The sequence below is a fragment of the Magallana gigas genome, chromosome 5 (genome assembly GCF_963853765.1).
Source record: "Magallana gigas chromosome 5, xbMagGiga1.1, whole genome shotgun sequence".
NCBI lineage: Eukaryota > Metazoa > Mollusca > Bivalvia > Ostreida > Ostreidae > Magallana > Magallana gigas.
In genome coordinates, this window is record NC_088857.1 from 47,786,951 (window position 1) to 47,802,641 (window position 15,691).

Consider the following 15,691-nt stretch of genomic DNA (forward strand, 5'->3'; position numbering starts at 1 on the left):
TTATAGTGCACCCACCTTCTGTCTGGTTAGACTGTTGTACAGCTTTAACTTAGGGACCTCTGTCCCCTCAGGGGCACTCCAAGGGGGCTGGACGTTTTTGGATTTTGCTGGAAAAAAAGGAGATGGTAAAAATTATCCAAGTCTGCACTCTGCATTACTGGTATCTATCCTAATTAATCTGCATGCGCCACCCTCATCTAACTGATTAACAGGTGTGCATTATTATAAAACCCTGTAACAAAAACAATCCCTTCTCTTTGTAGTACCGATACAAGTATAAAATATACAAATTAATTACAGTAATAAACTTTGTAAATATTCTTGAAAGTTTTGAGCAATTCAACAGTGCTACAGTAAATGATTAAATAAAAAATTGCTTACAAAGTGCAACTCGATACATACCAGCCATTCTCTCTTTGAATCTCCTGATATTATTGAGACTATACGATGAGGCGTGAAAAAATCGGAAAGAAATGAAACGATCTCCTGTCACAAGAGGCTGTTTAAGTATCACACCAACCACTGATCTAATAATGGCCATTCACTGCCATGCTGGAAAACAAATAACAAACATCACATAACAAAACAATGAAATAGTTCACAAAAATAGCATTATGGACAGCCAATTAATACACGCAATCAAAATCCCTCAATATGTATCTTTTTTATACACAGTGTAGAATATTATTTTTAGGTTTCACAGCTGGGTATTTTAATGGTGAAATTTAAACAAAAAAGGACTAAATAAGCATGAGTTTTAAAAAACTTATTACCATATTAACAACCTACCTGAATAATAATAAAATGTCTTTACAGCTCTAAATTAATGAATACTAAAATAAGAACAAATATCAAGTGATAAGCTAAAATATTATGTCCACCTGAACAAGACACAAGACCTTACGGAAAATGATGCAACTCAAGGAAATTGCAGTTATATGGTAAAAATATATTTATAACTGACATCATGGCATTTCTAGGAAACTAACAGGTAATTCATTGTTTGTGTGCTGTTTACCATGTGGTACAAGTACATAAATGAATTAGAAACTGAAAGTAAAACTGGAAAACACATGCATCTCATTGTGAAAGTAGTGACTTGGCTTTAAAAACAGACTTATGACTAATGGAAATACAGATTCTTGATGCTTTGCTTGTGCACATAATTGGACGTGTAAGAAAATCAAGAAATGTTTGTTGTACATATACTGTTTGTTGGAATTTTTAACACATTCTATTTTTTAATAAATATAGTGTTGTTTAGTGGAAGATCTCTTTTTATACCTTATTTCAGCAGATGAATCAGTTTAGTGTTCAGTGTAGAGTGATATATGTAAATTCAGATCTCTTGACAACTATTTAGCTCCAAGATGTGCCACATAACAACTGGTTGATTAATTAAACAGTTAAACATGAATCAATTTGATTTCTTAAATATTGCTATACAGAACGTGAAGTGAAGTCCTGCTTTCTTGAAGACATTGAAATATTGATCAGAAGAGAGAGTGTTGGTCTCGATTCAACAATCTGTTTATGTCTTGCTCCCTTACATATTGCCTGTGCTGCGAGTGACTGTCATAGATCACCATTAACAGATTGAGAAGAGAAACTAGAAAGTGAAACTTTTCTGCTCGCTCTTTTCACAATAGAATTACATAAGATGTCAAAGTACGCTTAAAGAAATGAAAACAAGAGATATTGTTTCTTCTTTTCTTGTAAATATGGCATTGTATTGAACTTACCGGGGAAACGTTATTAAGTGGTTTGATGATGCAAGAAATACGGTCAGAAAACACATGGACCAACGACTTCCGGTGCGTTTCACGCGAGTTAATTTTCATCAGGGTTTACTTGATTTAAACGCGGAAGAATAGTTCGTACACTCGTGTTATTTTGCGTGAACATACCACATCAGTTTGCTAGATATATTTTAAAAATTAAAAGAAGCACTATAATTCATAAATGTGAATGATAATTTATAGCGATTGAAATGGATTAAAGTTTTTTATAAATCATTATATCATTATCATGGTTATTATTATGATTATCGCAGCTGCATATGAGATGATGTAGTGACGAATAGTAAACTTGATAAATTTAGTTTATGAGTATGCATGGCATATCATGGCATATTTCTATAGCTACAATGGCTCGTTTTCATCCAAAATCTAGATTTAATACTTAATGAATGTATGCAGAGACATAATTTATGTCTCTGATGTATGCAAACACAGTTTGTTTGATATTTATAGTTTCATGTTTCGAAACATTGGTAAACAGCTTTAAATTATTAACGAATGTGAAATGTTTATATATTTTTATATTGTATAGTTTTACAGACGGAAACGTGACTTGGCCACTGTTAGCGCATATGCTAGCAAGGAATTATATAATATTAGGAGTTATTTTGGATTTAGTTTGTTGCAAATTGTTGCAAAAAGGTAAGCTAATTAGAGACATAAATAACAGTTATTTAGGTCTCTGAGCTAATCAACAAACAAGCTGAATGCTGAAAAAAATGTGTTGAGCATATATTTTCATGTTGCCGATAAATAGACCTTTACAGTTAGTTACTTTTAGTCCCAATGTCACGGTGTGAAATTCAATCTTTCGGACTATTTTTAATTATTGTGTAAATTATGTTTTTCGGACTTTGTGTTAATTGCTACAAAAACTTTTCATCTATTTCGACAACTGTTTTATAAACGTTATAAATTCCTCGCAGCATTAATCCCACCTGAGGCACAATCAGTGATGGACAGCTAATCTTTTAATTGACTTCTGTTTTTGTTTATTGACACTGAAGCTTCTTTCATCTTATTAATCCTTTTATGTACATGCTGCTAAAATGTCCCGAGTTACTCAATAGCTGTTTGATAATTGATTTACTTACATCTGTACTTATTACTGTTAATCCTTCATTGTGTTATTCCATTTGTTCGTTATATATTATTCTGAATTGTAAATTATAGTCAGTTGGAATCAGACCTTCGGTGCTGATGCATACCAAACTCACGTAAAAGTATATTTCATGTCAAGTCTATATTAAAGTCTGAAAACTAAAACGCGTGTTGGCTTGTTGGAGGTTTTATGAGGCTGGGTCCAACAACAAGAGAATAAGCTCACGGTTGGCCCAGTGTTAGTCCGGTACGGGAGAAAGCGCCTCGTAATATTTGGTGGATAAACCTAAGGGTAACGACACCCGGGACTGCTACATATATTTTGTAGTAGTCAGATCCTGGACCTCTACAACAGTTTAGCGAGTTTCCCTAGATTCAAAGTCTACAGATGAAGAAGACGATTTAAACTAGATACAACATGGAATATTCTTTCCGACCGCAGTGGAGACAGAAGAAGTTCAGCTTCCCCTCAAGTCAGCGTCCAGTGTGCGGAAGGTGTGGAAACGTGCATCCCAACGTTTTATGTTTCGCGTTCAACCAGAAATGTTACCGATGTCACAGAATTGGACATTATTCCAGAATGTGTTTTACACAGATAAAGAAACAAACAAAATGTGTTGAAAAGGACGCAGTTTTGGGTCTTAAAAAGACGCGAGACATGAAACGACTGTGCAAATATCTTGAAAACAAACGTACTTTGAGAGAATTGCCGTTTAATTCAATTCGTAACGATCAATTTCATTCTTTGTTTGATACCTCAAGTATTCTACGAACTGAGCTACACAACATTAAGATTCAGCTACGCAAGTCCGATCTACTTACGAAGAGTATGGCTGAAAATCTACAACGTGCTAAGTCTGAGAACGCAAGACTTCAAAGTGAAAATACGGATTTGAGAACAAAGCTCCAAGAAAACTCGAAACGTTCTGACATTGATATTTATGTGAAGAAAATACAAAAATTAGAAGCAGAGGCACACGGTGATAAAGTACTCATGGATTTAATGCAGAGGAAACTAAAAGATATCGGGAGTGAACATTCTCAATATGTAATGAAAATTCAGACAGAGGCTGACGATACAATCAAACAGCTGAGGGAGCAAAACAACGCCCTGCTGCAGACCATTTGGGTATTAGAATCTGATAACGAACATCTAGAGGCCGTGCTGCATGATAAACAACTTGACCGCCGATTTCAACCACACAGGCAGCAAAGAAGACAACAACGCGGCTACCGTCGATGATAAAAATTCAAAACACGAGGACGTGTTTTACGCGGACGCGAAGCATGTGTCACGGTGTGAAATTCAATCTTTCGGACTATTTCTAATTATTGTGTAAATTATGTTTTTCGGACTTTGTGTTAATTGCTACAAAAACTTTTCATCTATTTCGACAACTGTTTTATAAACGTTATAAATTCCTCGCAGCATTAATCCCACCTGAGGCACAATCAGTGATGGACAGCTAATCTTTTAATTGACTTCTGTTTTTGTTTATTGACACTGAAGCTTCTTTCATCTTATTAATCCTTTTATGTACATGCTGCTAAAATGTCCCGAGTTACTCAATAGCTGTTTGATAATTGATTTACTTACATCTGTACTTATTACTGTTAATCCTTCATTGTGTTATTCCATTTGTTCGTTATATATTATTCTGAATTGTAAATTATAGTCAGTTGGAATCAGACCTTCGGTGCTGATGCATACCAAACTCACGTAAAAGTATATTTCTTGTCAAGTCTATATTAAAGTCTGAAAACTAAAACGCGTGTTGGCTTGTTGGAGGTTTTATGAGGCTGGGTCCAACAACAAGAGAATAAGCTCACGGTTGGCCCAGTGTTAGTCCGGTACGGGAGAAAGCGCCTCGTAATACCAATATCAAGGCTCTGTTAATGTTTTCTGCTAACCAATGTAAAACCCCTGTCACACCGGAGCTGCGTCCTCACGGCGATCCCGCTGCGTTCTTAAATAATGTAAAACGCCAAGGTAAACGCAGTAGAGTCTCCTACAGCGCCGTAAGAACGCAACGGTTCTTCGTCCGTCGCGGTGGGATAGCCTTGAACATTGAAGAACGCCATGCGACGGCGTGTACTCTGAACATGCACAAAGTACGCGCCGTGGCTTGGCGTTCTGATAAACACGCCGTAGAGGCGTAGTGAGATCGTCGTGACAACGCCGTAAGATCTCCAACAGCGCCACGAGAGCTCCGTCGGCGCGCTCAAGGAACGCAGCTAATCGCAGTGTAGACGCAGTGATAAGTCAATTGCGCTTGCACAGAGACCTCACGGAGTCCTTTGAGATCCCACTGCGTCTCAATCGCGCTCTCGCTGCGCTCTCACTGCGCATCCACAGCGTTTGAACAAGTTGTTTTTCATTTGACTGCGTTCATACAGCCACCCCAAAGTTACTGTTACTGTTACTGCGTTCATCGCGCTCCCACGGCGTTTCTACTGCGTTGTCATCAATACCACGAAAACTCGAAAAATGGCTGTTGTATAATAGCAAGTGATGTAATAATTATCAAACTGGATGTAGATGACTATGTAAAAAGTAGAATTTGCTAATATTCCGTGACCTCACAATGGACGTAGATGGAATTCATGCCATTTGGTTCTGATGTTTTCAAATCTTTTCTATGTTTTCTAACAACGAATAACGGATCTTTCTACGAAGAGTTTAATCCTAGTCATTCACAAATGTTTTAGAAGTAACTATGCTTCAATTACAATGTACCTTTTCATAAAATCAAAACAATTTTTTAATCATTTGTTTACTAGTTGTAAATTCTTGTTTGTTTCCCATACAATTGTACAAAATGTTAACCTACCAAGAAGTAAAGAACGTCTTGTGCACGCAGTCAGCGCGCAGAGTACGCCGTGGACGCGCGGTAAAAGACTCGGCGAGAGCGCAGTTAATCGCCAAGTAGAACTCCGTGGAAACGCAGTTACACGCCGTGAGAGCTCCGTAAGAACGCCCCGGTCGCCGTTAGGACGCCGTGACAACTCCACTTGTAAAATTTTCAAATAAAACTGTACATTTTTTCTTAATTTTCCTTGCGATCCTACGGCGATTCCATGAATTTTACAACGCCGTGAACACGCCGGGGGGACGCGGTTGGTGTGACAGGGCCTTACGTATGATATGTGACCAAACTAGCTGTTACCAGTTGGATGGGTTTTTTTCATCCAGTTCATTGGCGGATCCAGAGGGGGGGGGGGGGGTTCCGGGGGTCGGAACCCCCCCTTTCTCTGGGACATATGATTTTTTTTTCAAAAACGTTTAGTGCCTATTTAAAGACAATTTTCCCATTTATAATAGAAATACTGTAATAATCTCAAATAAATGTTTTTAAAATTGCTTATTTAAAGAATTTCGTACTGTGTCCCATAATTTTGTTCTTATGTGAAAAAACCCTATCAATTTTTTATCGAAATAAAGTACATTGTACTCCCCTTCAGCATCCGGTGTTTACTACACTGAGTAAACATGTGGAAAATTAAAGAAACAATACATATATTAAACAGTATCGCTAAAAAGACAGATTTATAATAACATCTACACTGTATTTTTTACTCTATTTCTTTAAAAAAACAATTATTATAGTTCATACAGTTTTGAACTGACAAGCCATCAAGTAAAACGACGTTCAAGTACGAGTACACGCATTCGTTTTACTTTAAAAAGCCGCTTTCAAATTTATTTTTTATTAATTAACTTAAGTATTTGTAATAGATGAGTTTTACTTCGTTCCAAAGGAAAAATACAAAGAAAATTACATGACCCGCTTACGCGGGTTATGCTATTTTACTGGAATGCTAGCTACATGTACCTTCATACCCACATGAAACACAAAAGAAAGCCTTTTTTGTTTTGTTTCCAAAAGTCGGAAATTCTGTTACAAAAATACCGTATAAAGGGTTAATATGTAAACCATTATGAAAATGCCCAACTTTTCAAAACTTTTCTAAATATGATCGCATCTGTACTAGTGCCGAATGATGTAGCGCACCCGGCCATAACAGAGGTCACATCAAGTTCCCTGGGACGACAATTGCTTTTACCATTGTATTACACACGTACCATCTATTCAGCACATAAATCATCCCTATTTTTTGTCATATCCTATCATTTAGACCTTTATTTAAGAAGGCAATCGATAGAACTCAAAATCGCTAAATAGTTCAGAATTTAAAAACACCAAAGACATAAAAAACTTACCAAGATATCCATTTTTATAATAGTTTGTCGTAATTAGTCTGAGTTATTTTTTGCTTCTTAGTGTTTCTTTTCAGTCAAGCATAGACGCACTTTCTCATTGCTGGAAACTTGGGTTTCTCGTGGCTAGATATAGTCATCGTCTCAAACCACGGGTTTTGTGTCCATTCTATTTGTGGAAATAGAATGGACACAAAACCCGTGGCTTGGCTAGATAGTATGCAAATCTTCCTTACCTAAACCAAAACGGCAAAACGCTCAATAATGCAGTGGAAATAGATGTGAAATAGATAGTGATGAGATAAATGTTTATAAAATACAGTTGTATACGCACGAAAAACGTTCAAAAAGTCCTTGTTTATTGACAAATGATGAATTTTGCACATTTTGGTTTTCATCAAATGGAACCCCCCCTTTTCCAAATTGCTGGATCCGCCTCTGCAGTTACAATTGTTACATTAATTTATATATTCTAATGATGACAAAGTGTAACGTGGTGGTGACCTATACTTTATATGTGTGAAATACGTATTTTATTTGATACAATGATTACAAGCACGTGTAAATTATCTTGGTGATTATATAGAGACTGAGTAACAGAATATTATTTTCCTATTTAAAAGGGGTACGTCGTGTCAGTTTTATTTGGTTTCGTTCCAAGTTACATTAGTTACCGAAACCCTTTGTAACATGAAAGGATGAGTGAGCATATAAATACATTGAAAACATACCTGGGACCTCTACAACTCTATATAGTAAGGTATAACCCCAAATACTACTCCTTTACCATTTAACCCTTACCGTAACCCTAACCATATTTTGTAAACAATGTTACAAGTAAGCAATGTAACTGGTAACAAATACATAAGAGTTTAAAAATCGTGTATTATGGAGTAATTATTTACTAACGTTATAACCGTATCTATAGTTAATATTACTGGTTACGAATGGAAATGGGTAAAATTCAGGGCTAATTTCTGTCCTTATACTTTTATGAATAGGTACAATTTTTGCTAAACTAATTAGGAGTAAATAAACATGCATAGGTTTGCTTAAGAAATACATTCATAATTTATATAGCATGACGGAGAACTGTAAATCGAATACACCAGAAATAAGAATACGACGGAAGTTTTAAAAACCTCGTTTTGAGTCTCGCTGGAGCCACGAGAAGGAACCATGAGTACGCCGGTGTTCATAGATTTGCCTATTCCCGAACAGGTACGCAAGAAAATAAACCGCCATTTGGTGCTTTCCACTCCAATATGCATGATCTACTGTAATGTTTATGGTTTTCTCTCCAGTATGCTGAGGTATCGCCAGCCATCTGTCTAATGAGTTCGAATTTCCTCTTAATTTTACAAAACCTGTAATATAGTCAATCGTTCATTCATTGTTAGAATTTGATTGATAAGATGAACATTTTTTCTCAATAAAATATGCTGTTGAAGTATCAATTAAGTGCCATATAAAATTATAAACGTGTATTTGGCATTAAACAGTTCGGGCACAGCCCACCCTTTTTGTATATTTAAACATTCATCTATGGTTCTTCTCTTTTACCTTGTGAAAACAATCACAACCAATGGAAAAATGATTTTTACAGAGGTATGCCATAACCTCTATTTGGATACAGTCTGAGTTTTCCAGTGAAATATAATCTGTCATGGTAGACGGATTGTAATCAAAAAGGAGAAAGTACTATGTGAATGTTATTATTTTCATGATATTAAGGTTCAATTATTTTCTAAATACTGTATACCGAGTTAATATGTTTTACGGTGTGACCTTTTGGGCGAGTGTAGCATAAATTGAATTCAATACAGATGGGTACTTATGTTTCAGATAAATAACAAATTAAAGCGTAGTTTACCAAATTGATGCATCAATATGATAAAAAAAAAAAATATGAAAATAAAAATTTTACGCTCCAGTTTACATGTATAAACACTTCTGGTTAACGGTGTGGTCACGTGGAGTGAGATATGCAAGACAATAACACAATTACAATTTAACTATCAGATTCATTAGAAAGATTCGTAGTTAATGGATCCGACTATCTATTTATTCATTACGCTAAAGGTCTCATGCTCAGTCTAGACATTAATTGCGACATCACGTTAGAAGAGCAGGCATTCAAGAATTTTCGTCAAAGTTTCGAACAATTTGCCAAGAAAATAGCTGATAATGACTAATTGAAAACCAGTTTTTAGAATCAGCAGAACGTTTTATTCATCTTAAATGCATGACATTCTTAATATCTATCTTTACCTATTCTCAGGAGAACATTTCATTGGTGTACATATGCAATTTAGAAGGAATTGTGGGTACAAATCTGACGACAGAATTTTCAGTGTGTCAAAGGCAGTAGTAGTTCGAATTTTCTCTTTGGCCAAGTATCGTCCTTAGAGCTCTCAATGCTCAGCTTGCCAGAGGTTCGCGCTAGCGAGCTGCACTTGCTATTAATGGTTTTGCCCCATCTTGAATTAGCCAAGACACAATTATAGAAATATATACACTTTCTAATTAATACAGTTAATTAAGAATTGTTCTGAATTTGCCCTATCTTAAAATCATCTGCTGAAAATGAGGGCAAAAAGGGCAAAAATAAAACAGGGGCATATATATTCCTGTAAACAGTTAGTAGCTTTTTGCAAGGTATAAGTTTAAAAATTAATAAATTAACATTTTTGAAGGGAAGATTTATTTTTGAAGTACATTTGCTAGAGTACTTACCCCATAGTTTGACATTATTTGATTTTCCCCAGGTTGGTATATTAAAGATACCATATATGCATTGATTTGCCATATAGGAGTAAAACCACTAAACCAAATCTTTTGGAGACTTACTCAGTTACTCTAACGTTTACATTAAATTTTTAAACTTCAGTTCAGCTTTTGCTACATAGCTTTATCCTTTTTATCAATTTGTTTTCTTTTCAAACAACTGCAGGCACAAGAACTAAGAATATACCTCAAATCACTGAGTGCAGACATTTCAGAAGAAAAAGCTGAAGCAGGCATTCTTACAGATTTACGACACATCATTGAAGCAAGCACGATATGCTGGAATTCTAAAGATGTCAATGAAAATGGTACAAATTAAGTCAATCTTTTACGTTTTATCTTTACAATATTCAATTTACTATTTATCATCATTATTTCTCAAAATTTTTTTATCTTTGATTAGATGAAATTAAAAGATTTATGAGCATAGCCTATTATACATTGCACTATTCTTTCATATGTTGAGTTGGTTAAGTTATGAGTTAAATGTATCGAGAAATTCATAGCAAGGTGTACCTTGCACTGTTTTTTTTTTTTTTTTTTCAGACGTTGAGATGGTATTCAATAGCGTCATTTCCCTCATCCTGGTCCTGCCACCTGAGGAAATGCTGGAACCTGTCACACATTTCTGTGAAAAAGTCGTCAAGTGTCCACAGGGGGACCGCAGAGGTTCCCTCCGTCTAAAGCTGTGAGTTACAACTATGGCATGAGATACCGTGAATTTCTCATTTTACCAAGTATTAATTTAAATTCCGTGATTCCACCATTTTGTATTACCTCTTTACAAAGATGACTTGCAATCTCTGATATTATGTCATGACAAAATATATTTCACAACCAGGGTTGTCTCTAAAAATTGAAGTAGAAGGGAGAAATAAAAAAGTAGAAGGGGATCTGAAGGTCTAGCTTATAGCTAGATTGTGTTTGAAAGCAATAATAGCCGGGTAATTACGACACTTTAGGCGGGGGAATTCCCCGCCTCCCGGTTCTTAGAGACAACCCTGCACAACTGTCAGAAAATAAAAGGGAGATTTTAGACTCCCTGAAGGATGTTTTTGCAAGTTAATATTTATATTAAATACATGCATTTAAATTGGAATCTACAGTAGAAGGCTATATGCAAGTTTATTTACTCTATTAGACATTAGTAGTTGTACATTTGATTTTGTTGGGTATCACTGAGGGCTGATGTTGAATTGTGTTTCAGTTTATCTAATTTGTTCTATGGACTGGATGAGAGGTCTCCATTAAGGGCTGACTTGTATGTGTCTATGGTCAAACTGGCACAGCAGGCTGATCTGGTCCCCCAGCTAGCCATTAACATAGAACAGGTACTTCTTACTTGTCTGTCAAATTGGATGTTTTTAAAACATATAATAATATGTTCTTTTGAATTTACTGGTAATATTAAAGAATCCAAACGTTTTGTTTGGAGCACAGAAATCAAAGTTATGCAAAGCACTTTTACCTTTCGGTTTTGTAGGTGAAGAAATGGGTGTCACAGTGGGATATTAGCACCACCAAACTACAGAATCTCCTCAGATCTGTACATGATGCCTTGGTTGAGGGTGGAATGAGGTAAGTAAAAATGGACATTACATTAAAGTTTTTAATTTCAGAGTATAGTATACCATTTTCAATCTTGAATTGGTTAAGATGATTTTAATCCTGTACAATGTACCATGTGTATTGTTTTTGATAGCATCTTTCTTTTTTGGCCCGTTAAAACCTCTGATAAGATCTTTGGTTGATTTGTTAAATACAGACGTTTTAAACTTTTAGTCAGAAATAGCTGAAATGAATGAGCAAGAAAAATAGGTCCAATCATTTGAATAGTATGATTCTCTATTAAGCATCAAGAAAATTTCAGTAGATGTCTTATTTTGGCTCATCTGAAAAATCACTGGTGCAACAGAAACCTTGGATTCCAAGATGGCCTCTTTTTCTGTAAGAGGTTGTCATTTCACCCCAGGAACAAAGTTTCAATTTTTACATTTATCTGAATACTTCATTTGAAATAAAATAGTTTAAATGGGTTGATTTTTCCTGGTGCTTTTTTTTTTTTTGAAATCCTTTATATACTTCATCAGATATTGCTCTGAAATAAATGAAGCACAGAAGTCTTTATTTGATTATAGGATGCTCATGTTAATTGCCAGCTTATGAAACAGGATATAAAGTCATTTTTGTCTGAACAATTTTTAAAAGTTCAAATATGAAATTCAAAGCGGGAGTTCAGAAATTGAAATGGTCATTCAACTTTTAACAAGAGTAGTTATAAACTGTATGAAATGTATACATGTATCCGTTATCTTCCAGTGATAAAGCCACAAAAGTGATGATAGATCTGCTAGGTACATACACAGAAGACAACGCCTCACAGGCCAGAGATGATGCCCACAGGTATGTCCCTCTTTGTAGATACATTAAGTCTTGTAACTGTACATATAGAAAAAAATTTTTATTTATGTGTCACAAGCCTATATGATTTAATTATTTTGGTTATTTTAATTAAATTCATATATTTCCCATTTGAAATTAGCCTTGTAGGGGGTATTAGTCCAATTAAGACAGTTCTATAGTTTTAGATTCATTAGGTATGATGATTCTGTCCTTGTAACATTACATGTAACAGTTTAAGCAATGATCTGGCGACACTGAAAGTTATACTAGAATGTAACAATGTACTGCCATGGAGAACCTGTTGCACACAAGTTTATCCTGTCAGACGTTTCTCAATGAATTGACCAGAAAGTCTTTGTACAACAAATTCAAATCCAATGCTTAAAATTCTGCCCCTAAATCAAAGAAAGGTGATGATACCCTGTTATTGTTGTATTTGGTAAAATTGATCTCTTGAGGTGATGATTGGATGCAAATTAACAAACACATTTCATTTCTTAAACAGATTATTTTAATGAATCATTTGACATTTTTCTCTTCAGGTGTATAGTGACACATTTAGGAGATCCTAACACATTCTTGATGGACCATCTTTTATTGCTAAAACCGGTCAAATTTCTGGAAGGAGAATTAATTCATGAAGTAAGTGACAAAAAGACAACACAGTCTTCCATTCCTTGCATCAAGAAAATTTCAGTAGATGCCTTATTTTGGCTCCTCTGAAAAATCGCTGGTGCAACAGAAACCTTGGATTCCAAGATGGCCTCTTTTTCTGTAAGAGGTTGTCATTTCACCCCAAGAACATCAGTGAACTATCTACAAGATAGTAGAAAAACACATAAAATTATAAATGCTTGATAGGACTTGTATTTCAGACACATACATATATATCCTGAGCTGGGTATCATAACATTAAAGTTATTGTGCAATACATTTTAAAATACAAGTTATTAAAGAATTTATAGCAAGGAAAGCCAAGTATGATTTCTGTAAATGTTTGGCCATTTGTCTTTATGACAGTATAAAGATTTTTTTTTAGATTTCATACTAAGATGAACTTGTCATGTTTTTTTTTTTCAGTTACTGACAATTTTTGTGTCTGGGAAGATTTCACAGTATCAACAATACTATAAGAATAACACAGACTTTGTTAAATCCTTAGGTAGGTGATACAAACTGATCTAAAGATTACAGAAAAAAAAGCTGTTGCATGTTATTAAAGTTACTGAATAACTTTGATGTGTTTTATAACCTCCACAAAAGCACATTCAATTTCTGTCCCCTGAAGGTTTGTCCCATGAGCAGAATTTACGCAAGATGCGGTTCCTGTCATTTGTCCAGCTAGCCGAGGACAAGAAAGAAATAGACTACGCTGTCATTCAGAAGGAAATGCAGCTCGAAGAGGCTGAGATTGAGGACTTCATCATTGATGGTAATTGTCTGATCTGATATCTAATCCAGTGTGACACAATCATTTCTTCTGTGTTGTAAAATCAAAGAACTGTTTTATTTGCCATCATTATCAGCTTTTTATGTACATTTGTCAAGATCGGGTTTGAAAAGAAGTGTCTTTGAAGTATATTTATTCATTTCTTTAAAGCTGCTTGGTCCGATTTTTTTGTAATTACAGTATCAAAATTTTTTCCATACAAATCATTTATCTTAGAAAGTTATGGACATTCTCCTATTTACACCAGCAGAATCAGTCTTCTTTCAAAGTTAGAAATATTCAAAGTAAATAAAAATAATTTCTCCATTTGGGCAAACGAAAAAACAAATCAAAATGCATCATGGGAATGTTTAGAAAAGGAAACCGCTTGGTTTCGTCCCCCGAATGATTGGGGTTATTCAACCCGCATGCTATGCATCGATTGTAAAGAAAGCAGACTTTGGAAATATTAGCGAACAAAATGTACACATGTTTATTGTAATTTGTCTGATCATTTTGACCTTTATTTAAAGCGATGTCAAAGTCGTAATACAACCATACCCGTCTCGTCGTCAGGGGTGAAATTTAACATGAGGCGAAATAACGCGGTACCTTTTAATGTCGTTTGTTTTGTTAGCAAATTTTGTACGTATTTTTCTTCATGTAAATTTGGCATAATTGATGGGTTAAACTACTGCAATGTCTATTATTATACATATACTAAGCATAGCCATCGTTTAAAAGCGTGCATAAAATTTGATATAAAATCGGACCAAGCAGCTTTAAGGTCTCGTGTTGTTTCTGCAGAAATGTTAGAAATTCAATTTTAATTACGTAAACCACTTGTATAGTTTACACCCATTAAGAATAACACAAACTTATCAATATGAAATATATTTGAAAGTTCTTCAAGAGCTGTTGATGTTTTGTTCATTGCTTGATGGTTTTGTCTTACAGTGCTCAGAACTAAATCAGTGAGAGCCAAGATTGACCAGCTTCAGAAGAAGGTGATGATTATGTCCACCATTCACCGGACGTTCGGCCGACAGCAGTGGCAGATTCTGCGACAGACGCTGACACAGTGGCGCGAAAATCTCGGCCAAGTACAGACTAGTCTTCAGCAGCTCGACTTGATGCAGACCCAAACACCAGCATAGAACGAGGCATAACCCGAGGATTAAAACAGCGAGACTCAAAACTGTTGATTTAAATCTCTATAAGTGTAATAAATGGACATCAATATGTCAAATCATGTACATGTATTTAAAGACAATAAACTCATTAACTGGAGTCCCGTGTCTGTTCATTAGAAAAATGAAATTCTCATTTGACTGAAGATAAAAAATCTTCTCTGAGTATGTGCACTAGCTATAATCGAAAGATCATTAAAAGTTGGAGGAAAAGTATTAATGAATATGTCGGATGGGAGGCTGAAGGCCCAGAACATGGACTTCAATAATTCTTTTGTGTAAAATAATGTATTATTAACAAACTTTACCCAAAGTGGTAAATGCCATAAAAGATGGTCAGTGACACTGCCATATTGATTGCATTTATGTATTTTTTTGCCACTTTAAAAGGGGGAATATTTTTTTTCCATTTTAAGATGCATGCCTGTATGATTGAAATTTTGGCCTGAATATCCCCATTTTTTCCCTCATTGTTAAAAATTGATAAAGTAGATTTATGTACATGTAATCATACTAAATAGCCACTTATTTCTTGTGCAAAGGTATTAATATTTGAAATAAATGTATATACAGGTATATTTGATATAAACATACTACATGTATATTGAATACAATAAGAGTTAAAGGACAGATATATGCTCATTTCTGACTAAAACAGATAGATTGCTATATTACATGTAGTACAGGTCCGCACAAACTTGCACAACACTGTTCGCATAAGGGAATGTCGCTCAAATGCATGTATTGCAAACTATACAATATC

General features: G+C 35.0%; 2 protein-coding genes and 1 non-coding gene across 4 annotated transcripts in view; 2 read left to right on the forward strand and 1 right to left on the reverse strand.

The window, feature by feature from the left end:
• LOC105345059 (cysteine--tRNA ligase, cytoplasmic) overlaps positions 1-1,856 on the reverse strand; it is a 71,741-nt gene extending 69,885 nt beyond the window's left edge. The window contains exons 1-3 of one of the 2 annotated variants that reach the window (XM_034462141.2): positions 1,743-1,856; positions 403-552; positions 16-107 (exon numbers count right to left, since the gene is read on the reverse strand). In XM_034462141.2, the coding sequence (XP_034318032.2) occupies positions 16-107; positions 403-541 (231 nt within the window). In that variant the 5' untranslated portion in view covers positions 542-552; positions 1,743-1,856. Of the gene's footprint in view, positions 1-15; positions 108-402; positions 553-789; positions 950-1,742 lie in introns of those variants that run through there. The other variant, XM_034462140.2, reaches the window with a different exon arrangement.
• A 6,329-nt stretch (positions 1,857-8,185) lies between these two features.
• Positions 8,186-15,028, forward strand: LOC105345031 (eukaryotic translation initiation factor 3 subunit M). Its single transcript, XM_011453013.4, has 10 exons — positions 8,186-8,340; positions 10,073-10,214; positions 10,453-10,594; positions 11,114-11,237; positions 11,390-11,484; positions 12,226-12,309; positions 12,852-12,951; positions 13,390-13,471; positions 13,598-13,741; positions 14,696-15,028. The coding sequence occupies exons 1-10, from the start codon at positions 8,299-8,301 to the stop codon at positions 14,893-14,895; spliced, it is 1,155 nt and encodes a 384-aa protein (XP_011451315.1). The 5' UTR covers positions 8,186-8,298; the 3' UTR covers positions 14,896-15,028.
• Positions 12,987-13,116, forward strand: LOC136275928 (small nucleolar RNA SNORA14). The gene has a single exon (XR_010714437.1). It is a non-coding gene; the product is annotated as a small nucleolar RNA SNORA14 (small nucleolar RNA).
• Positions 15,029-15,691: the final 663 nt, after the last annotated feature.

Coding starts and splice junctions, on each gene's coding strand:
- LOC105345031 (XM_011453013.4), top strand. CDS start 8,299: ATGAGTACGCCGGTGTTCATAGATTTGCCTATTCCCGAACAG. Junction 12,952..13,389: donor AAGGAGAATTAATTCATGAA/GTAAGTGACAAA, acceptor TTTTTTTTTCAG/TTACTGACAATTTTTGTGTC. Junction 13,742..14,695: donor TGAGGACTTCATCATTGATG/GTAATTGTCTGA, acceptor TTTGTCTTACAG/TGCTCAGAACTAAATCAGTG.